A 27,541-nucleotide genomic window follows, 5' to 3' on the forward strand; every position below is an offset into this window, starting at 1 on the left:
GCCCAAAGGGCTGCTAAGACGAGCTGATAGACGACAGGCACATGGCGCTCAGCACAAGCGCCAAGAAGCACGGAGAGCTGCAGTTGGTCATGGAACTTCTGGCTTTGACCGTGCACATTTCCAAAAGTGTCCCGGCTCATGGAACATGATGAGAATTTACACAAAATACAGTAAGACCAAAATTTTACTTTAAAAAACTAACAAACAATCAATCAAACAAAAACCCAGCCTATTCTCTGATCTGAGTGGGCCTTAACTTTCTCCAGGAATGTTGGAAACATTGTTGGCAAACTTGAAAGTTGACCTGACTTACGGGCTAAGCTTTAAAGAACCAAAACAACTCAAAAAAAAAAAACCATGCTGAGGGCCAGGGAGGGGGGAGATAAAGTAGACTTCTTTCAATAAATATCCTAAAAATATCTACATTTAGAGTGAAAATTTTCCTTCTAAGTGAAGCAAATCATACCTTCTACACGGTGTCTTGTGAGGGGGCAAGGCCCAACAAGGGGAACCGCGTTAGCTTAGGCCATGTTTAGCCCTTCACAGCCTCTGCCCACTGCTACGACTCCAGTGAAACACAGCAGTGGGCCCAGGGCAAACGCTCCTCACGGGACATCCACGCACTCATGGGTGGCTGCTGGCTGCGTTTGGGAAGCAAGAGGTGAAGGTCACGAGCCAGACCCCGAGCACGTCCCGCTGCCGCCCACCGCGTCCTCCAGGCCCCGGTGGCTCCGTACACGGCCGCCCAACTCCATCGGCACGAGAGAAGCACAAATGCCACCACGTTCAACCCGATCGCTTCTGTGGCCACCTCTGTGAAAGGGTAAAAAAAGCACCAAAATTTTCCACCAACCTGTTCCCAAGGGCCCCACGGGGATACGACCTCCTGCTCAACTCTTCTGATCCCTCCCCCCCCAGGCTCTGCACAGACACTGCACTGCTCTAACCTTCTCCATTAATGGGTTCTCCAGTCTTTTCTCTTCTCCCTTTTTCAGCTGACTGAGATGCTCCTAAAGGACTACTTTTCCCCCCCAGAACACATCATGCTTCCAGCTCAGGTCACCCCAGCCAAGCCCTGTTACACGTGAGGGGGCCCAGGAAAGGCAGGCACACCAGTGGGGCCCATGCCCCTACAGGCAGCGAGGCCAACACGTAACCTGGGTCTGCAGCATGGGACCTCTCGAACAGGGACGTGGCTTTAGGGACTTGGTTTCAGAGCCTAACGATCCAAATTATCCAGACCAAGAGCAAGAGCAGCAACATCAGCACCCAAACACTCCTAGGCTTTCTAAACATCTTAAGGGATCTCTTCTGGGCTAACACATCTAACCAGTGAATAACTAGGGGGGAAAAAGGCATTTTAATGTTGAAGTTGGTATCTTCCTCACTACCAATTCCCATGGTGGGGCAGGAATATGTGAAACCTCCTGCTCCATGCTGGGTGCTTTGCCACAAGCAGTTGCTCTGCCAAGGCCTGGCACATTCTGCTGCTTTAATCGAGCGCTGAGGCTGACAGATTTAAACTCACCTCAGCTAAGCCTCAGTCTTAGAAAGTCCTGATTTCCTTGGAAGTGCTCTCTGTACAAAAGGCAGCTGAGGCTGCTCCAACCATTCCAGAAGGCACAACGCACCAGGTCCTCCACGGACCTGGTACCTTCTGGACACGGAGGGACTCCAGAGCAAGCAGCAGCACCTTCATCATTGCAGAAGCAACCTAAGGCTGGACTTCCCCACACACACTGACCTTCCTCCGCAGGTGCAGGGAATACTGCATTCTGTGGGAAGCAGACGTGTCACGTTAGTCCACAGGTGACTGGCACAACTATGTAATTGCAAACTTCCTTGAAAAACACAGACATGGCCATCCGATGAATGCTACCCTAGAACAGGAAGTCACACGACGTACTTGGAGATAAACACAATGCACTAAAACGCTCCCTCCTCGTGCCCTGCCTTGAAAGCTGAATGACAGAGTCTGCAGTCACATATTCCTCTCTACAGATGCAAAGGGGATGGCATATACTGGCTTTAGCTGTTTCAAGTCACCTTCATCATCACGCTGCTTCTTTGAGAGAGGGATATTGGTATTAGCACAGGACACAATTTATATATATGTATATCTCAAAGTCATCACTGTTAGTAGCGGAGCAAAGCTCTGGCTAATCCTGGAGCAGCAGAGCACTGATTTAAGGCAGGAGTAAAGGCCTTCTGAAGTTTAGGCAAACATTCAGTGCTGAACATGCAAGAAATACAATGTGATTTTCCTTGATCCTACAGCACTGACAACAGGAGCTACTTGTTCATCTAATCCTCTTTCCCTCCCTCCAGTGTGCTACAAATTTACCCTTTCATCTGCCATCAGTTGATATTTGAGGAAGCTTTTGATTCTTGAAAAAACAAAGAGGTGGACCAACTTTTTGGAATGTGTTGGACCAGTGTGTCCTGTGCTTTTACCCTCATTCAGTTATCTGTCTTTGGAGCTGTAGTTGAAGGAAACTCCGTTTCTGATGGATCCATTCATGAGGGTTTTAGGATTCTCTCGTTCAATCTTTTCTCTGCTGAAGATAGTGTCCTGATCACTGTCAAACTCTGATTCAGAGACCATCAGACTGGAATTGTGTTCTGTACTTCTGTGTTTTATACCTGACAATGAACAAGCAAAACAAGGTCATTTGAAAGGTTAAATCTGAGTTACAATTTAAACATCTACTCCTCACTGTGACATGCAAAACAGGTGAAAATATCCTCAGCTGTCCAGCATAACTTGCACCATTGTCATCTCCCCTACCAAAGACTGGCCTCAGAGGTACCAATACTGTTAGGTGGACCCTCAACCTTCACTTCATCAGTTTATGGCTCCAAAATGTGAATATGTGCATTTAAATGAGGGACAATTAGAGGATCTTAGCACATCACTAGTGCCCTTCTAATAGCTCAGCTCTAGGAAATCTGGCCACTCAGCTGTCTGAAATGCCTGGTAACAAAAGGTTTTTACAGGAGTGTTACTTCTTTCTTTTTAGGACAACAGTTATTTGGGATGATTTTATTCCACTGGATTCCAGTATTTTCCCTGCTAAAGTAACTGAAACTAAGGTAAACCAACAAAAATAGAGGAGCACATACAGGGTGATGGCCCAGTTGGTTGATGTGTAACAGGGTGCTTATGGAGCAGGAAGATTTGCTGTGCACCCATTAAAACAACTGCTCTAAATTTAAAGAAAGGGGTAAGAGTTGGGGGGAAGAAAGTGTTTATGTGGAAAAAATCTTTGGGACATTTAGATCCTTTAAAAATTGACAAAACAAACAAACAAACAAACAACCATAACAAAAAAAGCAGCGCCTGAGGTGAGGACCTAAAGCACTTCAGGAAGCCAATCATTCCCAACTGTTTCGCCAACTGTGCTTCCCTTTATTTTCTCCATCCCTCTAGTCCAGCTTCTGGGCTCCTCTACTCCAAGGGTATTATCTATTCAAATATGCTGTCTGTAAACTTAGTGGATGAGCTCCTACATGAAAAATTTACTACCTACAGAAATCAAGAAATCCCAACTCAAACAGAAAGCTCTCACCATACTTGGGTCGTAGTTCCATTCTCTCCTGCTCATCTATGTTATCTAAAATGGTGTATTTGGTTTTCTTTCTTATCTTCGTCCTCTTCCTGCTATTAAAAAAAAATTACAAGGATATTTAGCTCTCTTTTACACACATAATGTGTATTCCTTCTCCCTCTCTTCACATACATAGCTATGTATCCCATATATAAAGACAAAACCTCATTTTGCTACCTCACCTCCACTCCAAAAGAGTTGTTCCACTTTACACCTGCTTAAAGCAGTAGCACAATCTGGAACGGGGGAGAGAAATGTATATATTATCTCTCTCTCTCTCTCTCTCTCTCTCTCTCTCTCTCTCTCTCTCTCTCTCTCTCTCTCTCTCCCCTCTTTCTCTGATATATAAAGATGGAGTGGGTATCACTTGCTTCCTTTCCTAGGACCAAAGGGGCTCAGTTTGTTCAGTTTCGTAGACATAAGGCAGACATGTTCATTGGGTCCCAGATAAAATTTCTGCAGAAACTGGTTGATTTTTTTATTTTATTTTAATAAAGAGATTTCAATGGAACCTGATTGGTTATGCTTTCAGGGAAAGCCAGTCTAAAAATCACAGTTAGTTCCTCATTCATATGAAGGAGCAAAGCAAAAACCAAAAGCAAAACACCATCTATAAGCAAAAAGCCCATCTATTCTTTCCTCATTTAAATCCTTTCTCAGCATTCACTTCCACAATGCTACAAACACCATCATCTCCATATGCAGTTTTAGCTGTTTGTTGAAGTTAACCCCACTGCTTATTTGCAGAGAAAAGAGACAGACCTGCTGTTCTGGATGGAGGGACAAGGCAAAGGATTCCAGGGCAGAAAGAAGGATGTTAACATATGTAACCAAGGGGCACCTTCGAGAACATGCTCTCACACCTCGGGCATTTTCCTGGCTCTCCTTTCCAAAGCTTCCCTCCACCCCACTCTCTTCTCTCCTTTTCTTCCCCCTTTTCCTTTCCTCATCTTCTTTTGAATATGCTCTTCTCTAAGGCAGAGACTGATTCACTAGCAGTGTCTCGAGCAGCACTTCCAGACCCTACAGATGAGCTACAGTATTTATGCTTGAGAGCAAACTCCAGGCAAAGGGAGCTCTTGCCTACACCTTGCCAAAGAGGAGCACAAACCACAGCCTACCTTTTGCAGCAGCAGATGCAGAACCAGGCGAGCCCTACCGTGACCACAAGCAAAATAAAAGCAGACACAGTCACATACAGGATGCTCCACTCTGAAAAAGAAACATAGTGCTTTGTAATTGATGCAATCATTTCTAAAGCAGCTGTATTAGGAAAAAACTGATCTGGGGGAAGGAGTGCCAACAGGAACTCAGAAGAACTAATGAAGCACCTTCAAATTCTCACAAGAATCCCGAATATTTCTAAGCTTCCAGATCACATACACACAAGTGGTAGAGGAACTTCTCTCCCTTCCCAATGCCTTTTGCTGCCTCAAGAGAGATGAAGGCTACACAACATCTGGAAGCCAGAAGGCCCAGAGGGTGATGGCTGAAGCGAACATAAGGGTATTCTCTGTGTGGCACTGCGCGGGCGCCCTGAGAACAGCTGGTTAGTGCTTGTATTTGCACATCAAGCAAAACAGGAGCATGATTCAGTGATGTGATATCTCAACTATCCTCAATTCCAAGATGCTGCAATTATCCACAATATGTGCAATGCTCATGTGCCCAGCACTGTATAACAGAGCAGGGCTGCAGGAGGCCCTGACCTCAGGCTCAGGCCTCTTTTGTTTGGCCAATGATCCTTGCTCCATAACACACAGACATGGGGCCCCCTGCCACTTAATGGCTTGTAGCAAATGGCACCCTGCTTACCTTTTTTATTTTTTTAATTTTTTTAATTTTTTTTTTTTAAACTATTTCTTACCATTTTTTACAGGATTACTTGACGACTAGTGCATCACTTGGCAAGGGGTCTCCAGGTCTTCTCGGTACTAAAAGTTCAGTTTGACTTTGGTTTAAGTAGAAGACCAGCTTAGTTAAGTTAAAATTATTAAATATTTGAAAGAGAAAGTCCAATACAATGCCAATCTGGCTTAACTGATTTCCTAAGTGTGCTAAACAGCAGAATATAGACATCATTAAGCCAAGCTAGGACACTGTGGTTTTAAAAGCTGTATTTGCCAGGGTTGACCACATGTGTTTTGCTTCTTTAAGTCAGACCATACCCCTAGAATTGACAAATCAAACATTCACTTAAGAGAAAACAAAGTGTCCCTTATTCTTCAGCTTTGTTTAAAACAAAACAAAACAAAAACACACTCTCCAAAACCTTTGCAATGTACACACCATCAAACAAACCTTTTATCTGGCCCCAGTTGTCTCACAATCTCTCCCATAATGGTCAATATTTTTAAACTGCCCCCGCCTCCAGTCAGTGACAGAATTTTTAAAAAACAAAACTTTAAAAATATTTAACATTTTAGAACAGGGCTATTTTAAAGACTTGATAATTTCAAGATGTTATTCAACTTTTGTACAGAAAGATGTTGCCGGTCTCTCTGCATCTACCTCCTAAATACCCCATTCTAATAGGAAATAGTGGACAGACTCACAAAAAAAACATACAGCATCCCAACAACGCTTTCCAAACTCACCACAATTGCTCTCTCCATCATTTAGGTAACTGTGAATCACATTTTCCATCCACAGCTGGTAGCAAATGCAACGCTTCGTTATGGGGTCACAGTGTCCATGCCCAGAGCATTTTAAAAGACAGGCTAAGAACAAAACGCGCACAGGTCAGTTGTGTAAATGGACAACTTGTCACACATCCTCCTCTCGTGGGATCAGCTTGGTGCCAGAGCATCTAGTTTAACATCTTATTTATTATTAATTCCCCTTTCCTTTGCAGTTCAGTTTTGAAATGATCTACAGTTCAACCCACTCTTGTCTGTAAAGTATCTTGTCTGTAAAGTATCTTGTACAACATGCAATAACACTGAATTTGTAAGTCAATTAAGAAGAACATATTTTGGCCCAAGTGAAGATAAATGGGAGCTACAGAGCTCAGGCCTGCTCCTTTCTTTTTGATGTATTTGTAAAAACTTCTAAAGTACCTCAGAACCAAGGATTATGAAGGTTCTCAGGTTATATCACAACAAGCTTCACACCAATAACTAAAAAGGTTGCAAAATTGTATGCAATATTTCAAAATCAAATTACAGTAGGTAAGACAGAAGCATTTACATTTTCTAAACAAAAATAACAGTAGCTGTTGTTGGATTAACGGGGCCTTATAAAATAAAAATGTATTCTTCTTAAAACTTATGGTAGACAATTTACAACATCAAGAAAAACAGTGAGGCAAATTTTGGTAAGGGCACATGCACAACAGAGCGGACATTATCAGGATCTGCTACAGAAGGCTGATGACTATTTTAGTGGTAGAGCTCATTCAATCTCTTAGCATTTGGATCATCATCTCCTGATTTCAAACAATGATGAAGTCATATTTAATATCTGATATTAGAGTGTTCATGATATTGATTCGGCTTAATGTAAGGCTAGTCTGAGGAGTCCAAACAGCCTTGTTAAAAAATAACCGCAAAAGAAAATGCTCATTATAAAGAAAATTTAGAAATATAACTTCAACCAGGGAGGCTGTGGAGTCTCCTTCTTTGGAGGTCTTCCAAACCTGCCTGGACGCCATCCTGTGCCCCGTGCTCTGGGTGTCCTTCTGGAGCGGGGGGGTTGGACTAGATGATCTCTAGGGGTTCATTACAACCTCGACCATCCTGTCGAGGATGTCCTGTGATTCTGTGTCAGATAATCCTTCATCTGCAAGAGCACATCTTTTAAAAGAACACAAGCAACTGGCATCAGCTCAGGCACAGGGATTTTAAGCACTGTCCATCTTTCAGAGAGATGTCCCCAAGCACAGAGAGACACCAGGTGGCAGAGCCTTTTTCTGCGCTGCTGTGTGACCCCACTGCTTGCAAGGATCAACGAGGAGGAAGCCCCATGCACAACATACCAGCTGTGTCAACCCGCAGCACTTTGAAAAGCAGAAAGTCGGCCTTCTCTTTCGAAAGCTGCACGTGCAGAGCCCGGGAGACGTCAGAAGCCTTGATCACCTTGGAAGGATGCCCATTCTGCACGTAGAAAACCACGGCCGTGCTGCAGAGAGGACAGCAAAGATCAGGAGCGCTGTTGTCACGGGTTGGTTGTGCCAGGCATTCAGACTACAGCCTTTGCTTTGCTTGTTTCTGGAAAGGGAATGTCGCTGTTGCTACGGATAGATTTGCCCAATTCAGGGACAAGGTTCCCTATGTGAAAGCCACAGCACCTCAGTCTGAGCCAGAAACCTCAGTTTCACAGAAAAAAAGGTGAAGAGAACAGGGAGCGTAATTCCCTCCACGACCTTCCTGACTCCAGTAAGACAAGCACACGTGCAATACTTGCTCTCCCTACAGGCAGCCAGGACCTGGCACGAGGCACTCTGAAGCAGGAGGAGTAAGCTTAGAAAACTGAATTTAAGAAGAGGAAAAGATCAAAAAGCAAAGGAAGCAGAAAGAAGTTCACGTGAGAGGTTATGTTGAGTAGTGTTAATCTCATTCTGTGTTATACCTGAGGGAACATTTTTAAACTGAAAAAACAGTAATTGGAAGCTGTGATTAAAAATATCACAACTATGAACACTAGACCTTCTAAATTACTCATTATTTTTGAATTTCAGGAGGTGTCTGGAGACCTGAATAGCCACCAAAATGGTTTTTAAACTAGCAATCTATTAACATGAAGTAATTGAAAGGTAACTCAGGTCAACAGGTTCCATCAATCACGCCACGAAATCTCCCTGTCTGTGTACAGCCTGCTAGTGCAAGTCTGTCACTTAAACACAAGTAACTCTCTACAAAATAATAATAATAATCAGCAGCAGCAGCAGCTTGTCTTCTTGCCCTCATTTACCTAGTTGATTAAAAAAAAAGGCACATATAGTGTACTTAAAATATTGAAACCTTAGGGAGGAAAAACAAAATGGGAATTAAACAATCAGATTTAATTTAATCAGCTACAACTGGAACCTTATTTTGAAATATAATACTTGTTTCACTTTGAGAAAGGCCATCTGTCTCGTTCCAGCTTGCCTTTGGGAAGAACAGTATATGGAACAAAGACATTGAAATAAATACAATCACTTCCTTTCGAGAAAAAAAAATAGTGGATTTTTCTTTTTTTTTTTTTTTTAAATAAAAAAAATAAAATCAGCTCCATGTCCCAGAAAGCTTAATTCAGTTTCCCACAGCTGCAGAAGAAATTCAACTCTTAAAGCTGCAACAACAATTCTAGTATCTTGCACAAGACTTTGCAACTAATTGTGAGCTGTGGAATAGTAAGAGAAAACCACAAGTCTTGCTGGCACAGCAGGGCATTTCTGTACCTTATATCCGAGTAGGCTTGGATCTTCTGAACTTTGATGTCTGAATCCAAGACATTGAGCAGGACGGCCAGCTGCCTCACCAGCGTGTCCTTCTGCTGCTCACTCAGCTGCCCCACTCCGACTTGCAGAATCAGCTCCACCAGGCCACTTCTCTTGGGATCTGACAAGGGAAGAGTATGCTGCGCTTTCAGGGCCTGGCAAATCGTCCAGAACTGGCTGAAGACAACATGCAGCACTCAAACTGTCTACTGAAACTGCGCAGGACCTGCACAGGACCCATAACTCTCATCCTCAAACCCTTCTGTGCTCTTCGAAAACGAAGTGCTCAGCCTATATTCCCACATTCCCTCTGAAACAAGCTTGGTAGTTCCTAAAGACTGTTTTGCTATGTTAACAGCTCAAAAACAAAAATGCTTTCAATGTTTTCACTTCATGCTGTTATCAGGTATTTACACAGAAGGGCAACATCAGTTCCCTCAAATGCTGCCATACAAAGGCTGGAGCATTTTGGTGAGCCCAAATCTTGACTTTCTGCCATCTAATCCCATGAGGTGCCATGCAACTGTGTGAAGGAATACAAACGTGGGTAGATGGTCTGAAAAACATCAAATACGTTTATCCTCAAAAATGGGAGATTGCCTTCAATAATAATACTTGCACTTCTAGAGTAGTTTACAAACAAAACAATCTTCACAGATATACAACGACAGCCTGACCCAATTACCCTATGTAGGGTCGAAAAAAAGAAGAAACAGACCACAACAAGGAATAAAGAAAAAAACTAACTGATAATATTAACTAGGAAACATGATTTTCAAATAACTGCACTTCCAACAACGCAATGGTTGTAACTGGTGGGAGGGCAGAATCCCAGCACAGCTGGTTCTACACGCTCAGGCTTATCAGGAATACCATCACTGAGGTAGGAGGAGAAAGAATGCCAGCTGTTTTCTCTTTTAACCTGGCAGGACGTTATCAACACCAAAACATACACGTAAATTAAAAGGAGAACAAAGATGAGGTATTTGCAACTTGTAGATGACCTTTTAATTGTCATACCAGGCCGCACTTCAACAGTAGCAGTGTCAATATCCGAATCTCCTTTGGCATCTGTCACTTTCAAGTGAAACGTGTAGGTTCCTTCCACCAGGTTGGTGAGCTGCAGGACTGCCTCGTGGTCTGAGCCATGTAGCACCTCCTGCAAAACCAGGCACCAGCTGACGGTTACACCACCAGCTACAGCTGCAGGTGGGACTGTCAAGTCAGCTCCCTGGCACGACTCCTTGCTTTGGCTTTGGGGACCGACATGAAGAATGGCACCCCCCAATAAGCCCTCACCCACAGTCTACAACCAAGCAACACAAACACAGAAATGGGAGTTAATGAGGATGTGTGCACCCTGCAGATGCATTCCATAAAAAAAGCTCCAGACAAAACAGCTGGCACTTACAAGTACTCATCTGCTTGAAACACCCAAGCTATAGCCAGGTTTTTACTTCTCCATTTTACTCCAGTCTCCTCAGTTCTGCTTTCTTACATCCTAAATAGTTTCTCTTCCTTGGGTTTATTTCCAGCTATCCTCGCTACCAGCTATGGTTAAGCTAAGCCTCTTCAGGCCTTTTCACACCCCCATGGAAGTCGCTTCTGGGAGCCCTGTTAGCGTTGGCTCTTTCTCTTCTCTTGGTTCTGGCCAACTCGCTGCCGTGTTTCTGACCATGAAGAGCAGCCAGCAACAGCGAGGGGTGAGCACAGTTATCCCAATGCTCGTTACTGACATAAAACTCACTTTTCCCTGGGGTAATTCAGGGCTCTGCTCACTCCCAGAGGGCCAACTCCCTGCTGCCCTAATAGGCCAGACTATTCTGCGTTTTGCAGGGCAAGATATCGAGCAGCAAACACCATTTTTATCATCCTAACACGCTCCAAGCTTTGCCTCATCTGGTACCTGACATTATTATGAAGACAGTCTTTATGAACACTTATTGCTTTGTCAGCAACTTCATCCTTTGGGCACTTGGATTTCAGGTATCTTCTCAAACACATTAGCTTGTACTATTGCTAATGACTTTTGGAAGGCTACATCTTCAAATTCTTCTCTTCCAAGAATTCCCCAGCTAAGACCAGATTGCTGCAGCCCTCCTGCCTAAAACATATTCCGTAGTTGCACTTAAAGCACCACAAGCTCCTTCAGCAAAAACACTGGAGAAACCTGTGAGAGACAAACCAGAACCGACCTGCTGGCCCTGCTGCAGTGAAGCTACGTGCATGAGAAGAGCTGAATTTGGCTCCAGCTGAAGCCTTTAAGAAACTTACCCCAGCTGCCGGGCTCTGACCATCCCGAATCCACAGGTATGACACAATCCCCTGGTCATCAGCAGACCTTGAGCCATCCAAGGTAACAGAGTTATTGGGGAGCACCAGAACATGCTTTCCACCAGCATGCGCCCGAGGTGGACTGTTGGTTTCTAGCCATGAAAACAGTGGAGGAGAAGGATTTGCTTTCAAAACATGTGAGATGTGACATGCCCTTGCTGATATACCCATATAGTCTGGCCACATTATAAATCTAAGTGCAATTTTCTACCCAACCACCACACACAAGACTTTAACACAAGAACCTCATGTCAAACGTACTGGGAAAGGATGTGTGGGCATTGCCAATTTGAACCATGAGAAGAATATCAGTAAGAGGGACTATCCAGAAAGAGCTGGTACAAAAAGCATTGTGGGGTGCTCTATTTACAGTCTTGCAGTCATTTCTGGATCAGATTTTCTCAGTTAATCTAAAAGACTTTCCACTTGCCTCACAAACACTGCCTGGGATGAGACCACGACATGGGGCTCTCCCCTCCTTCAGGGCTGGTACTCACTACCTAATATAGCTCGTGTAAGGTCTTAAATTTTCATAATGCTTGTATTTAAGTCAAGTGCATTAAGGAAACAGTGAGTAAATACAGTCCCCAAATGCTTTCGCTCACCATTAGCGGTGAAATTACAGCATGCATTAGAAGTGCAGGCCAAGAAATGCTGAAAAAACACAAAAAATGTATTTTTCAATAAACCTGTGCGCCAAGATCCGACATCACCACTGGCTTTCGTTAGAAAATAAGTGCAAAGACAGAGCTCCAGGCAGCAGCGATGCTGAATGAAACAGCTCACTGGTCTGTATGGCTGGTAGCACATAAATCATTCTGCAAATTGCCCCACTGGGAGGGTCTCCAGTGTGCTGCGTTGGCTGCAACTCTTGTGCTCCAGAAAAGAACAGATTGCTTGAGGAGATAAGCAATCCCCTTGTCCTTATCCAGCGAGCCAGCTGATTAAACTTTGCTACTGGAGCACTGAGTAATTTTAATGTTGAGCCTGTGACTGTAACCAAAACATATGCACTGTGGCTACACTCCACAGCCCAAACAGAGCCATGAGAGACTCCGGGGCAGAGCTGTTGCTGCGTGTTTCTGACCAGAGAGGGAGCAAACTGAATACATCAACCAACAACATACATGGGCAAAATGAAGCCCAGCTCCTTCACCGAGGCCCATTCACTCTGAAGTTTCTCTCTCTAGAAACAAAGGTGCATTTTTTTCCAAGACAGGCAGCGGTTAGGATTCTGGGGCAGCTCTAGTATCATCATATCAATGGTGTTGGATTAGCATCCCCTACAAGCTTCACAGTAAACATAGGTCAAAAGCTATGAAATCTCCATCAGGAGACACTCCTGACAGGATCAGCAGCAGAATCCTGCACCATCAGCACTGTCACTCTACAGCATCTCCTACTGCACACAGGTAAAACAAACCTGCTTCTTGGTATCCAAGTCAAGCAGCATTAAAACCTGTACTTGTGTTACATTTATAAGTCAGAACTGTTGAGCCTTCATGTCTTGGACATTACAGTAAAATTGCTTTATTGCTCAAAGCTTCATTTTTAAAATAAAATTGAAATACATCTTATTAATGAAGAAAACATGCCAGAGTCAAAAAAAATGCTTTGGAGTATTTTATTACAGCTAATATTGGATAATTTTAACTTGGAAAATATTGCAGTAAGTGAAGTAATCCTATCACTGCCACTCATAATTCTTCAGTATATGAAGCATTCGTAACAACTCAGTATTCAGAGCAGCAGTAGCTCTTCTTTAACCTCTTTGGAACATGACAACAATTTCTTTGCTGTTTCTCTTCTGGTTTTCCCTGCATTTTGTCAGTGACCGAGTTAACTGGCAAGTTGCCCAACCCATGCTACGTAGCAGCAACCAGCCTTACCTTCCTTGACAGTAACAGAGAGCACTGAGGCACTGCTTAATCCCTGCTGATCTTTCACCGTCAGCCTGAAGCGATAGGTACCAACCTGAAGACCAGTCACTGTTGCTACTGCTTTGTCACCGTTTTCCATCCGTATCGAGCTCGGCCCACTGCAACAAAACATGTCAGGAAAAATGATCACAGCCAACCAGGCTAACACCTCCCTCAGCAGCATCACTCCTACCATCTGCTTTTATGGCTATCAAGATTCTACCCACTAACTATAAGCACTGATAAGGAATTATCAAAGACATCAGTTTTAGCGATCTCTTAGTCAAAAGAATTCAAAATTGCATCTTTTCCAAGGGTAATTAAGACACTCAAAGCCTCCCAGCATCACATATCCAGTTACTAAAAGGGCAGGAATTGCTCCCTCACAAGGAGGGCCACATCTTTGCTGTGCTGCTCCTCCGGAACATGCAAACATGTGTTGCAGGCATCTCCTGGAGCAACAAGGACGCCAGCAAAACCTCCTCCTCTGCACTGATATGACAGATCCTCGGGCTAATATCCTCTTCTTTCATTAAGGATCAGTTAGTTTGTGCCTGCAAATGAACCATTACAAGCACTTGTAAAGCATTTTCAATCAGCGTTCAGGGGAACTTTAAGTCCTCAACTGTTTCAATTTAAAACCAGTCCAGTTTACAATCCCACTGAGGCTTAGGCTAAACGGATCAGGAATTTCCTTTATTATTCAATAAGTAAAAGTGACCGAGAAGGCCAAGTTCTAAACACTGGTGGGAGAACTTCATGCATTACAGGAGAGCACCCAAGCCTGTTATTTATGTTTTCCAGTGTGAGATATGCAAGATATTCCAGTGTGAGATATGCAAATCCTGTCATTTCCTCACACAATATTTTCCTAACAGTCTGCCTCAACATGACACAATGCAAGGCCTAAATAGAAATCTTCCAAGCCTTCCAGATTGAAGGCAGAATTCCCATCTTGCATCACAGGTTACATTTGCTCAGTGACATCCACGAGCCATTCCGAGAGCACCCAGGAAGCCCCACACGTTTGTTTCTCCAAACCCTTACGGAGGGCATGGAGGTGCAACAGGAAAGCGTCACACAGTGACCTCCCCTTGCTGCCTGCATACAAGGATGCTACTCTGTGAAACTCCCATTTGTTAGCACATGGAAAATTGCCAACATTTGGCTCAAAGCAGGAGGAGGGGTTTCAGTCAGCACCCACCCTGCTTCAAATCTTCAGGCTGACTTTGCTCTCCATCCCTGCTGCCAGCACAGAAAGAGAGGACTCAGAGCAGCTCACAAACACTGCACCATCCAACACAGGCCAGCAGCTCTGAAGCGAAGCACTTGAACTCGGTTCCCTTTTTTAACAGTAGTAAAACTCCTCTTATACCTGATATTTTCCCAGTGATAGAAGACAATGCCTTGGTCATCTTGGCTTCTGCTTCCATCCAGGGTAGTACTTTCCACTGGAAAGGTCAATTCCTTATCAGGACCAGCCACTGCTATTGGAGGACTGTTATTTTCTGTAAAAACAGTATTTAAAAGTATGACATTTACCAGCCAATCGCTTGCAAAGGACTGCCAATCAGGAAGACATTAGCAAGCACAGAATGTTAGATTACAGGCCTGACCTACTGCCTCAAAGGCATAAATTTCAAGTACAGCATATGCACAAATGAGAAAAAATAAAGCAACAAACTACCAGGCAACTCTGTAAAAAACCCACAATAAGCCATAATTCCACAGCATTTTCACAGCCACAATTCAAGACTTTGGCAGCATGCTCAGGGCATCATGTCAAATATTTTACAGTTACAGCAAAGGGAGATTCCTCTGGTTCCGCCACTGCATCCCCTTTTATAAAGGACGGTCCAAAGTTTTTTGGCTACTTGAGGTCAGAGTATCAGCACTAAGTTGATGCCAATTTCGAGGATTTAGTGCAGAAATATATAACTGTTTTTTCTGCTTTCAATCTTTGCTATTGTGGCTTCCTAAAGCAGGCAAGGCTACCATTACCCTGGGTATTTATGTCTCCTTAAAAAGGACAGCAAGAGCACAACCTTTGCAGAGCCCTGTTATCATCAGTGCGAAAGGCAGCACCCCAGCTCCACCTGCAGCTCCTGTTCCTGATTTCTGCCCACTGTGAAGCTTCCCCAGAAAACATCAGCTACAAAAGCTGAGTAACAAGCAACAGTAGGAAGCAGCAGCATTGTCCCAAGGTAGAGTTGGAGACCTTTACATATGGGCATAACAGCTACCTCAGATGCAACGATGTGTAATAGGTAATGATAATAGGTAATAGGTGTAATGTAATATCCAAATACGGTATGAAAAAAATCTGATGAGGCCTGAACCATTTGGGTTCTTACCACTCAGACCCCAAACTGAGATAGCCGTGTGAAAGAAGCAGCCTTTGCAAATGCCTTGCTGGGCCATTTTTCCCCTAAAAGAGGCATTAGTGCATTTCTAGTGAGAATCCCAACCACAGAAGAACCACAAAGCACTAAGACGGGGCAAAGCAGAGATGCAGGTGCCAAGCGGCGGCTCTGCCGGAGGGGCTCCGCAGGATGCCCTGCTCGGAGCGGCGCCTCTGGCTGCGAAGCGGAGCCGCGCGGGAGCGGGGCCGGCCGCAGGGCACTCACCGGGCCGCACGATGAGCGTCACCTCGGCCGTGGCGCGCTGCCGCGCCGAGTCCGTCACCGTCAGCTGGAAGGTGTAGTCACCCTCCCGCATGGCCGAGAGCTGCAGGTAGGGCGTCCGCACGCCCTGCACGGGAGACAGGGCAGAGCAGCGCGTGAGGGCCGCGGCGCCCGCGCCGGCGGCACCCGCTCGGGCCCCTTCCTCCCGAGCGGGGCCTGCGCAGGCGACACCGCGGTTCGAAACGCGATGCACACGTGGACACCACGTATCTAGTGTTGCAACTGTCTATAATAACCCAGGGAGGTGTTTTATTTATAGACAGTCATTATTTTTTATGTTGCTGTAGCTGCTGTGTCAGTAGCTGTCCGTGAAACACGCACGGCATTTCTCAGTTAGCAAGTTAAACTCTGGTGAATAGTACTACAGCTCACTCAACTCCCTTAGAGATTATTTTTATCGTCTCTTTTTGCTTTAAACAGTATAAATTTTAACATAAAATTTCATGATAAAAAGCTATTAAACGTTAAACACAAACACAAGCGTGACTATTTACAACAGGCAAATAGGCTTAAAAGCATTAAAAAAAAGCATTAAACAGGACAAAGTTGTGGTGCTGAGAATAGTCTTTTAGCAATACTATTGCGAGAACAGAGTTTAAACTTAGAGAATGTTCTATGTTCTATGATTCTATGAGAATGTTCTCCTTCTCATTTCACTCAGAGCAATAGGAATAGGAATAGGAAAAATGACATACTTCAAATGAGCAATAACAAACCATGATATAACTAAATGTATCTTTCTGGATAAAGACAATGAGCACTAAAGCACAAGATTAACTAACCACAGGTATTTATTACCTTGTGGACTAATTCCATGTCACAGTTCAGATAACATTTACTTCAACTTTAGGGACATGAAAAGAACTACTTCATCTTTGGTGGGAGAAGCAGAAAAAAAAAAATTAAAATGCTCTTGGATCTCACCATTAAACACCCAATCAGTCCTTTATATATCCCCAGTAGTTATCCCTTTCTTGCAGAATAGGCACTTCAGGCCTGAACTGCTTTCAGAAGCTAAAACTTCAGGCTGCAAGGGTTCTTTAGGAAAGTGCTCCAGTTGATAAATGGACAGAAATAAGCTACTATGCTATAAGCACTGTCATATTTTAATAATTAGCTCTACAGTAGAGTCTCGCATCAGTTTAGCTCAGTTTCTAAACTGAGCTACACAAAGTGACTTGTCAGTTTTGAAGAAGTCTTTAAATACTTGCATTTTCAGCACAGAAGAGCTCACATTTCCTGAGAAGGGATAACCCTGCACCATTCCCATCTACCTGCAGAGCTACGAGAATCTGCAACTTCCCGAGTGCAAAAGGTCACTGACAACCCTTGCTGAACTGAGCTCACGGGGAGGGAATGCAACCTTAAAAATTAAGGGAAAAATTCACTGAGGAAACTCCTTACTCCTCCAGTGTAAAAACAATGAGAAGGAATTAAAGTTGTATCTGAAAACACCAACACCAGAGAAGAACAAAGAGAGTAACATAACTACAGATGCTTCAGTGCTCTAAGCAGTTCCTTGGATGTGTTTGCTCTTTTTAGAGGCTAGGATATGTGAGTTTATAACGTTATGCAAGAAAAAATATGCTTACCTGCATTGCTACAACTTTGCCTTTGCTTTTGGGACTGAGTGACCATTCATAGCTGACAATTTCATGATCATCGCTGCTCTGGTTTCCATTCAAGGTGATGGAGTTTTGGGGCAGGGTGACGGCCTGATTGGGTCCCGCATTGGCTACAGGGGGATAATCCACCGGCTTGCTGACGGTCAGAGAGGCCACGGTGGAGTTGGTGGCTCCATCTGAATCGATCACTGTGAGTCTGCAGAGGGGAAAAGGATGATGAAAACCTGTCAGGCTGGAGCAGGCGCTGAATTCAAAGGTTCACATTTCTCTAGCATTAGAACAGAGAGAAAAATACTACCTAAACCAAAGCCACTCATCTGGATCATACTAACTTCTGCTTTAGAAACACATTGCCCTGAACTAAGGTAGGAAAGAAATTCAAAGAATGTTAATTCCAATCACAGCTTTCGATCGTTAAAAAGAAAACCATCTATTCTGGATCCTGCATGAAAACTACTTCCTGAAACTGAAGTTATCACTGACTTCAATCAAAACCAAGATTTCACTGGATTTTTTTTTTTTTTTTTAATGTTACTCAGTAAAGAGCAAGGGACTTCAAACAACAGCTATAGCAGAAAAAATGCTGGTACTGCCTCATCCAGAACCACTCCAAACATTCAGGAGCTCTGCTCGACAGCCCACTAGCAGTTCACAACTTGTATTCCTTTGTGGCATACTACTACTTATTTAATGAAGCTTAGTATCAGCCCAGATTTTTTGAAGATGGTGTCAAGTCACAAAAGTAAATGAAAGCTCTGAGTTTAATTAAATATTTAATTAAATTCTGTCACCTCTCAGAAACGCAATGACAAATTATCTTAAACTGCTGCAGACATCTGAAAGCCAGGCAAGGTCTCCTCCTCTCGCTGAGTGGTGACTGGCTGCAGTTGTATTTCACCTCCCTTGTCACTGCTGCCTACAGTTGAGCACACAAACGGGTGTTCAACAGGACCTGCTTTTACTCCCAGCTAGGGAAAGCTTCATTAACTGTTATTAGGAAAGCACATGTGTGAAGCCATGGAAGTCACTGGATTCTGCATGCCAGCAAATCTCCTAAGAGCTTCCCCAGGCTACTCTACTGCTCAACTTATCCCAGACGTGCATGGATATAAGAAATGACTTTTTAATACCATACTGTTTAAGTGTGTTCTTAATTTCCCTGCTTATAAGAGTATTCTGTCCTTTCTGACACAGAAAAATTGCTGCCCTTTTCCTGCCACTGCATAACATGGAGCAACTCCAGTAAAGAACAGAGAATAGAAACTGGAGCAGTGCAATTTTTTGTGAAGCTTATCCAAAGCATCACCAGTTAACAGAGATGTTCCCTGGCCATCCACAGACGCCCACACCCTGCTGATTCTACCCTTACACAGGCTGTGCTGGCTGGCAGGCTGCTCCCCACCAGGGCAGCGCAAGTCTGCACTGCCAACAAGGCCAGGACCAGCTTGGAATCCCAAAAGTCCAGAAAATCAATCATTTGAATCCAAGCACCAAGAACCACAGAAATTGCTTCTGCTGTCTGGATAAGACCCAGCTTCAGCAAGACATAATTGGAGGGAAACTGTAGCCAGTGAAGAGACTTTTATGATAAAGACAATGATTCTTGTAAAATCAGCACACCACAGAGCTTGGCGGAGGTTGGCCCAGTCTGCCCCCAAACTTGGCTCACGGCCTCCCATCAACCAGGGGCGCCTGCCAGCCACCAGGCTGCCAAAAAGATCAAAATGAAAATGCTCCCTCCCAGTTATTATCTTGGGAAATGGGAGGTGCTGAATTTCTAACGCCTCGTTTTGCATAACCCTGTGCACAGCACCCTTGCAGAGCATCGCGATACCAGTGCCAAAATCACTGCAAGAGCTTCTGGGCAAGACTGCTCCCTATGGTTTCTCACTGTGCAAAATGAAGGGGAAAAGCACGTAGAAGAAAAATGAAATTCTTTGTTTGAAGAGATAAACGTGAGCTCAAACAAAGAGAAGCAAACATCTAGCTGGAATCAGAGAAATGCTTAAATCCCCAGAAGGAAAGAAGCGGTGCAGACACCTGAAAGTGTAGTTGCCAGGAACCAAGTTTGACAGGTGCAAGACAGGAGTGTCAGCAGACGCCTTCTCTTCTCGCAAAGGACCTTTAATTTCCTCCCAGTGGTAACTCACTATCTTCATATCATCAAGGCTTTCTACATTCATTAAAGAGATAAAAAAAAATCAGAACATTGTGGCTGATACATATTTTTTTTCTACAATTAATCTTTCTAAGCAAATTCTTGTGCAAATTTGAGCAGGATTCATGTACCAGAGCTATTAAATCAGAGATCCTGAGTTACATTTGGATTTCTCAAAAACAATCAAAAAAATACACATGCACACACACACAGAGAATCTCAGCCTCCTTGTGTTTCTGTCTTTTTATGTATAAAGGCAGAACCCTGGCACTTGTTTGCTCTCCATAAATATGGAAGTGTAAGCCTGCCTTTGCTCAACTTCAAATCACACAGCAGAACAAACCCTGGGGAAACCTGAGTCCACTCTGGAGCAGTCATGAACGTGATGTCTCATCCTACCCTATGTGACAGGGGGAGCTCTGCAATGTCCCCCCCATGCCCTGGCACAGAGGCTGTCATGGGGATTCTGGGCAGAGCAGGAAGAGGCTGTCAGCTTAAGCTGTGCTTTGTAGCAGCCTCCCAGTGGACAGCTCCATTTTTCCACTATAGTCTCACACATTTTAACATGTAAAAGTCGAGCAATCAAGCTTACTGCAGATGAAAAGAATAGGAGACACAACAAAACTTAAATCACAACTAATTCCAGAAGCAATTTCCCTCAACCTCATGCCTTACAAACACGCCATCTGATTAACTTTTAAATTTATAAGGGGAGTCAAACTCCCAACATAAATCACGGTTCTGAGAACTTTTGTAAGCAGAGCAAGGAATTGCATTTGCTCCTGCCAAACAACAGTGATGCAACTGTACATTAAAAACACAGGATATAAGCAAAGGGTTGTCCAGCACATACGACTGCCATCAATGAAAGTAGAAGTTGTAGGCAAAGAAACTTCTTGCTCTTTGGGTGAAGCAATGGCAACAGGCGGCTGATTAACTCTGAGCGCTGGGAGGAAGACAGGAAGAGAGAAGAGCATTTAGGGAAGACCCAGGCAACACGGGCACCTAACTCTGCTACCTCTGCTGACCAACAGTCCCAGCGACCGAGCCCGAGGAGAGGCAGCTCTGCAGGGTCTGCGGCCACCTCTGGATAAGGGGGAGAGAAGGGTAGGGAGGAGCAGTGCTCTGGTTTACAGCGCGCTGCAACTCAGAGCAGACGCGTGCGCTGCACGCTGCAGCTCTGCACTTAGTTGCTAATCCAGCCGTATAGGAGAAGGAGAACATTAATGGTAGGATGAGGCATCTTAGGCCTTGCCTGAGGAGAGCACAGGCTACAGAACATTTAAATAAACATTTAAATAAAGCAAGGGATCCTGAACTACACTTTCTTAAAATCCATTTAAGACAGCAAGCAAAATAGGAAGTCCACCTCTGCATGACTGGGTAGCAGATGTCCCAAACTCTTAGATAAGCTAGTCAAATGACTACTTGGGTTGAATAAATGAGTTTCATCATTTTAGTAGTTGGTTTACCTGGTTTGACTGTGACATTTACAAAACTTTCTCCAAAGGCATTTTCACCAGAAACCATCACTTTGAAGGCATAAAGTCCCACTGTTAACTGCGATACAAACAGAACAAATCCAGTTACACAGCAAACTACGCACCAGCAGTGTGCACACAAAGTGCCAATCATACTGCAAGTAGAGAGAAACCTAACATCTAGAACTCTTTATAAACATACATACCAACATACACAAAGGGTACTGGTCACTACCTGAAGGTGAGAATTTCAAAGGAAACACGTAAGAACAACTATTTTGTCTCAGAAAGTTATCAGCACACTCTCAAGATGACGTTTTAATCTAGCAAAGTGTTGGTGCAAGCAAAGATGGCTTGCAAAGCCATCAGAACTCTACAAACGAAGCAGCACTTCACCCTGGGTCACAAGCTCCAGAGAAAAGGCTGCACAAAGAGGAGCTGGAGGCTGCAGCTCACTTACGTGAGAGAGCTTCAGGGTCTGGCTGTGCCTGCGCTCCATTTCACCGCCGTAGTCAGCAGGGTGACTGATCAAGCTCCACTCATAGCTGTAGGCTGTTTCTGGGAACAGAACCACAGCACAGTAATAATTAAATCTTTTCCAGATAAGTCCAGGAAACATCGAAATCAGCTTCATCATCTGTCACGCAAAACACTGTGGTAAGAAACCATGACTGCAACTGTTTAAGCCTGCAAAACCAACCAGTACCAAGGCCCGCCAAAGCCCCTGCAAGGGGCTGGAGCTCCACAACACAGCAAGGATGAAACAGACCTTACAAGCAATCAACTTCTTCACCAAAACACACCTCCACACCAAGTGCATGCACTCTGTGTAGCCACCTACAGAATATTTCTTCTTTGCAGTTTAGGAACTGGTAGATTTAAAGTAAATATGTTCAGAATCTACTTTCCTGCCCAACCCAACCATCACAATACTATAAACTTCATTTCTTGGTGCAAATTCCTAAGGTGTGATCTGGCTAATTAATCTAGGTCCTGAATATAAGACACATCAAAATCTCTAAAATTAAAGTAATAAAATGCTCTCTGCAGTTGGATCCACAAATAAATAAATGGAAAGTAGCAGGACGAGGAGAAAAGACAAACAGTTGGATGCCAAGGTGCAGCTGCCCACATAACTCAGGACTCATCTGCACTTACAGGTGGGTAGTGCAAATCTTCTCGGGTGCAAAGGCCATTCTGCTCACCTGTAGCTGGTGGAGGGACAACAAAGGCGTTCAGTTCAACCTCATTTTTGGGGAGCGTCACCTCTACGTTATCTCCAGCAGACACAATAAGCTCTTTTACTGCATCTATGACAGAATGAATACATTATGTTTTAAAGGATGGGATGATAGGTATTTCTCAACTTCAAATACAATTTATATTAAGCACAGAAGCACATTTGTCAAAGATAAATAACAAAAATAGCAAATTTTTCTCAATAAATAATCAAATAATAATCTATGATAGTCATGACTATGGACTTCTCATCAAACTGTTCCAGAGAATTGTTCTCCCTACCCAAAAGGGAATGTGACATTTACATACTTCTGTTAGTGAAATAATATTTTGAATTTGTCCTTCACATCATGTTTTGTTTTTCTTAAAGAATTACTTATTTTCCTACTAACTGGATGGAAGCACGGGAGTTCAAAAATATGCAGTTATAGAGGGCATGTGGGATATCAAAATGAGTGCTTTAAGTGGGCACACAGAGTGGAACTTGAGGAATGGCAAACTCATCTCATTTACCCTGGATACCTCAAAGCCCTTGAATTCTACACAGCTCGAGAGGCCCTATCTTGGTACTAGACCACTGCTGGGAACGAAAAGCCAAGAATCACAGAATCTTTACGGTTGGAAGGGACCTCTAGAGATCATCTAGCCCAACCTTCCTGCACACACAGGGTCACCCACAGCACGGGGCACAGGGTGGCAGCCAGGCAGGTTTGGAAGATCCCCAGAGAAGGAGACTCCACAGCCTCCCTGGGCAGCCTGTGCCAGGGCTCTGGCACCATCCCTGTCAAGAAATTTTTTCTTAAGTTCCTGTGGAACTTTGGTGCTTCAGTCTGTGGCCATAAGAAGCTACCTGCCCACTCTCCACCAGAACAGCGGGGCAGGACGGTGGCACAGCCAGTGCCTGTGGCCCTGCTGGTGGCCAAGCACCCAGATGCAGGGGCTGCAACAGATCCTTTCTGCCAGAGCAGTCAGCGCTGCCACAGCACCTGCCAGGACACTCTGCCTCTCCGCACGGAGCCTCTCCTCACATCACACCTGCCCAGCCACTCTTCCCAAAGCCAAGAGGGGCTGCCGGGCTCAACAGCACATTTCTAAACGTAGCCTTGTGTGTTCCCAAGTTGTCGCCAGCCGAACAACGCCCAGCCATTCTGGTAATGCAGAACCATTAAAGCCTCTCCAATAGCTTTGCTTTTGGAGACCCTCCAAAGGAGAGGAAAAAAAGAACCCAAACCCACAACACCACAACAATAAAACTTCATCAAATAAAGTAAGATAGTTCACACTAAATCCCTGGTATCCTGCTTTCTTTCACCAAGCAACGCTATTTCTGCGGTTGTTCAGTACTCTAGCAAGCACAGCTGAAAGCCTTATTCATAGTGCCACCTTTTAGAAATTCCACTGGATTAGCAAACTAAAGTTATTTTGCAGCTAAACTGCTACAAATTCAACCCTTTTGGCACCCAGGAGCACCCTCCCAGGCCTTGCCAGGGAAAGGGCTTTTCTCTTTGGAAGATGCCATGTTCACAAACCCAGGCCCCAACAGAAACACACCACAGTGCAACTCAAGGCAGGCTACACATCAACCTATTTTCAAAAGCCTTTAAATGCCTTAATATTGGCAACCTGCAAAATAAAGACTCTTCAAAGGCCGTGTTTACCAACATTCAACTTGTAAACATTCAACTCGTAAACCTTGAACAGTTGAGCAAGGGACTACGCAGCAGGAGCACTTGACACATGTGGAAATGGATGAAGTGAAGAGGCAGAGCCGGCAGCATGTTTTCACTACCCCGTGATGACAGAAATAACAATTAAAAAAAAGCCAAACGCAGCCACAGCTCCATTGCTGCTTACAGATTTTTCTCTGTCTAGACTCTAGTGGGGCAGAGATTGATGCTTTGGAGAATCCCTTGACCTCCACAGAGGTTGGACAAGGACAAAATGGTCAGGCAAGGTTGATGAGCAAACTCCAAGTCTGTCTGTAACAGAGATAGGAGGGGTCATTGCACAAGTGGTGCTTATTGGTGAGATGCATGACCACCTTTCCTTCAGCTTCTTCTTCCAAGTTTCAAGTCCTGCTCAGCCTCTGCAAATGAAGGAACTGCCCAGTCAACACACAGCAATGATGACCATTGCTTTAGAAAGGGAATTTCTGCAGCTTCACCTACAGCTGCCTCCTCCCAATGGTTCTGGTTTGACAGACGACTCGTGGAACATCCCAAACAAAACTAGTGCTACCAAGAAGCAAAGAACTTGTCTACCTCAGTATTTCAGGAGTGGCACAAAACACTTCTTTGACTCCCTGTTCTTTTGGTCCTTCTAGTCCTTTGTCAGGGTGCATGTGAGGACAGAGTCTTAGCAGAGGAGAAAGCAACTTGACCAACACACAAACAGAACCTACGCAGCTACAGAGAACAGAGTAGTGAAATGTAGTCTTTTTAAAATAAAAACTTGTCCTCTGCAGATGGAAGCCTCATAACCCTCTTTGCAACTTTGGAATTACAGCAAAACACTGGGTTCTCTTCAGGATGAAGTAGCTATGTTCTCTCCTGTTAAGTGCTGGGCTAATAATTCTTTAAAGTCTCCTCTAGGTTCCTCCAGGACCCCTCTGTCTTTAGTGGGAACCCTGCTGCAGAGTTTCTGAGAGGGGGCAGTGCTCTAAAGAGCCACACCACAGTCACTGTGGTGGCTAGCACGGCTAGAGGAAAGCATCCAAACTCAAGAAAATCCTCAGGCATTTCTCAACGAGTGCAAAAATCAGCCCATTAAGAAAATCCTCTTAATCTCTGCTTTTTACTTTGCTGTCTTTACCTGAACATAACTACCCACTGACACTGGCTTGCCTCAAAAGCAGCTGCACAAGGGGTTTGAAGTTTGCAGTATTACTGTAGGACTGTTGCCAATCTGTGATGATGCTGGATGGGGATACAAGAGAAGGGTCACTACTAACCACAGGGTGCACGTCTGACAGCAGTGAAGCCATCCCCACCCTCTGTACAACCCCTCACATCCTCAGGTGTGGCGAAACGTTACCTGCTTGAGCTACAGTAGCAGCAGGTGTGAACTGCTGTATGGGCTCAGAGAGCAAAATACCAGTGGGGAGCAGTGCAGGCCCATCCTCGGGGAGACTCCCTGGGGTCTCTGTGGAAGCCTGCATCTTCTGCCCTACAGCTGAGGAGAATCCCAAGCTGTCTGAAGGAGGGGAAGGCACAGGAACCTGCAAGATAAACATTATCAAAATCGGAACTACTCAATTACAAACCATACCCAAAGACTGTACTATAATGATTCATTCAACGAGATCACACTATTTTTAGCTTTCAACAAATTTCCCAGTCTTCCTTCCCACTGAAGGCCAAAGCATTAGAAAAAAAAAAAAGGTACATACAAAACCGGTCAATTTAGTTCCAGATCCATCTCACTGCTGATCATATACACAGACAAATGATCAAAAGTACAAGATAGCATAATCTTGGAAACATAATTTGAGTCTTCTCAAAACATAACATAGTTCATCCAATGCAACAATATTCTCACAGGAACTGGGTGAAATTAAGCAAACATGACACACAAGAGTGGACCCGTACAGCGAGTTATTAAAGGACAGGACCTTCCTATTGTCCTGTTGTAGACAAACAGCCCTTCCACAGAGCAATCACTTTATCTTTGATGCTGCAGTGCCACTCTCAAGGGAGGAACATACAGTTTTCAAAAGACAAACCTCAAACCCAAAACTCACAACTCTCACACACACACACACACACAAAATCAAAAACCCAAAGCACCAGACCTCTCTCTATAGGTGCTGGCTATATCGCTTGTTTCAGCTTCCCTGGGCATGTCTCCCTGCTCTGAAGGGGCTGGACCCCCTTCAGACCCAAGTGACTGAACTGGTTGCTGGTTCCTGGCCTAGGCCCTGGGGCCCTAGAGGGGCCGCTGACATTGCTCAGCTAACTGTTTCCCCTGAGTCACAGCAAGATCAGAGGTACGAAAGTCAGAACACCACCAGACTGCTAGTACACCTGATCCAAGCCCACACATCTAAAATTTCAAAGGAAGCCCTGAAGTTTCCTAGAAAGAGCTCTGCTCTGTAACATCTGATAGACAGTGTCCTTCAGCGATTCAGCTGCTTTTCCAGCAAGACAAAATGCCCCACTTCAGCCTTTTCTGTGCAGGGGCAGTCCCACAAGCAGGACTGCAAGACTGTGCTAGAGTTCCCCAGGGCTACGTTTCAAATCCATAACCTTGCTTGGTCTGACAAACACAACATACTACTGGGTAGCCACTCCCTGGGTGCTGAGGGGCTCACGTACCTCTTCTTGCAAAGCATCCTCAGGCTGTGCAAGCAGCTGAGCAGCTGTTTCACTTTCCAGTGTCTTCACTGGGAACGGTGTGATCTCTGGGATAGGCAACAACCTCTCCAGGGAGTGCTCAGTGGCAGGGCTCAGTTCAGAACTGTTTTGACTCAGGACGTTTTCTGCCATCACAGCTTCCCCCTCCTTTTCTGCCAAGTCTTCCTGGTTATCTCCATCGTCACCCACGGAGGAGTTGAAGTCATTTTCACCCGTCACCATCAAGCTCCAGTCAGCATAATCTGCGCTCTCCTTCTGCTCACGTTTGATGCCCATCTGGAAGGGGTCCTGCTCCAACTCCTTGTAATCATCTATGTACTCTGGGATCTCCTCAAGGCTGGGATCTTTCCCAAGTAGCGACAGCTCCTTCAGGCTACTCACCTCCTCAGAGGGCTCGTTCTGGAGTCCCACAGCGTGGCCCATGCTTGGGATCACTTGCCCATAGCCCAGCAGCGAGGCCGGCCTCTGAGAGGGCCTCAGCACAAAGGTAATGTAGGACTTAACCGTCTCAATTTTCTTTGGTTCACAGTTCTCCTTGTACTCACAGTTGACAATGTAACAGCGCCGTTCAAACATCCAGGACAAGTCACAACCGCTGAGGTCGCAACAGGCTGCCAGACAGTCGGACACGGACACAGCGTGGGGAACTCGCATGATTTTAGTGGTTTCCAAGTTGGGAGATATCACTGCACCCGAGTACGTGGCTCCTTCTCTGCACT

The 27,541-nt window shown here is 44.6% G+C and overlaps 1 protein-coding gene across 1 annotated transcript; it reads right to left on the reverse strand.

The window, feature by feature from the left end:
* Positions 1-1,116: 1,116 nt before the first annotated feature.
* On the reverse strand, positions 1,117-27,541 carry KIAA0319 (KIAA0319 ortholog). Its single transcript, XM_026034883.1, has 19 exons — positions 26,784-27,541; positions 25,504-25,687; positions 22,437-22,541; positions 21,692-21,789; positions 21,223-21,310; positions 20,604-20,696; positions 19,633-19,765; positions 17,560-17,788; positions 15,911-16,034; positions 14,659-14,791; positions 13,254-13,402; positions 11,305-11,456; positions 10,051-10,189; positions 8,992-9,151; positions 7,585-7,727; positions 6,206-6,328; positions 4,730-4,820; positions 3,570-3,661; positions 1,117-2,643 (listed from the first exon to the last, which is right to left on the reverse strand). The coding sequence occupies exons 1-19, from the start codon at positions 27,474-27,476 to the stop codon at positions 2,465-2,467; spliced, it is 3,108 nt and encodes a 1,035-aa protein (XP_025890668.1). The 5' UTR covers positions 27,477-27,541; the 3' UTR covers positions 1,117-2,464.

Source organism: Nothoprocta perdicaria, unplaced genomic scaffold (genome assembly GCF_003342845.1).
Source record: "Nothoprocta perdicaria isolate Ctin4 unplaced genomic scaffold, notPer1 scaffold_151, whole genome shotgun sequence".
NCBI classification, from domain to species: Eukaryota; Metazoa; Chordata; class Aves; order Tinamiformes; family Tinamidae; genus Nothoprocta; species Nothoprocta perdicaria.

Coding starts and splice junctions, on each gene's coding strand:
- KIAA0319 (XM_026034883.1), bottom strand. CDS start 27,476: ATGCGAGTTCCCCACGCTGTGTCCGTGTCCGACTGTCTGGCAGCCTGT. Junction 20,697..21,222: donor AAATGTCACAGTCAAACCAG/GTAAACCAACTA, acceptor TCTTCCTCCCAG/CGCTCAGAGTTAATCAGCCG. Junction 13,403..14,658: donor TATCACTGGGAAAATATCAG/GTATAAGAGGAG, acceptor GTTTTGTTGCAG/TGGGCCGAGCTCGATACGGA.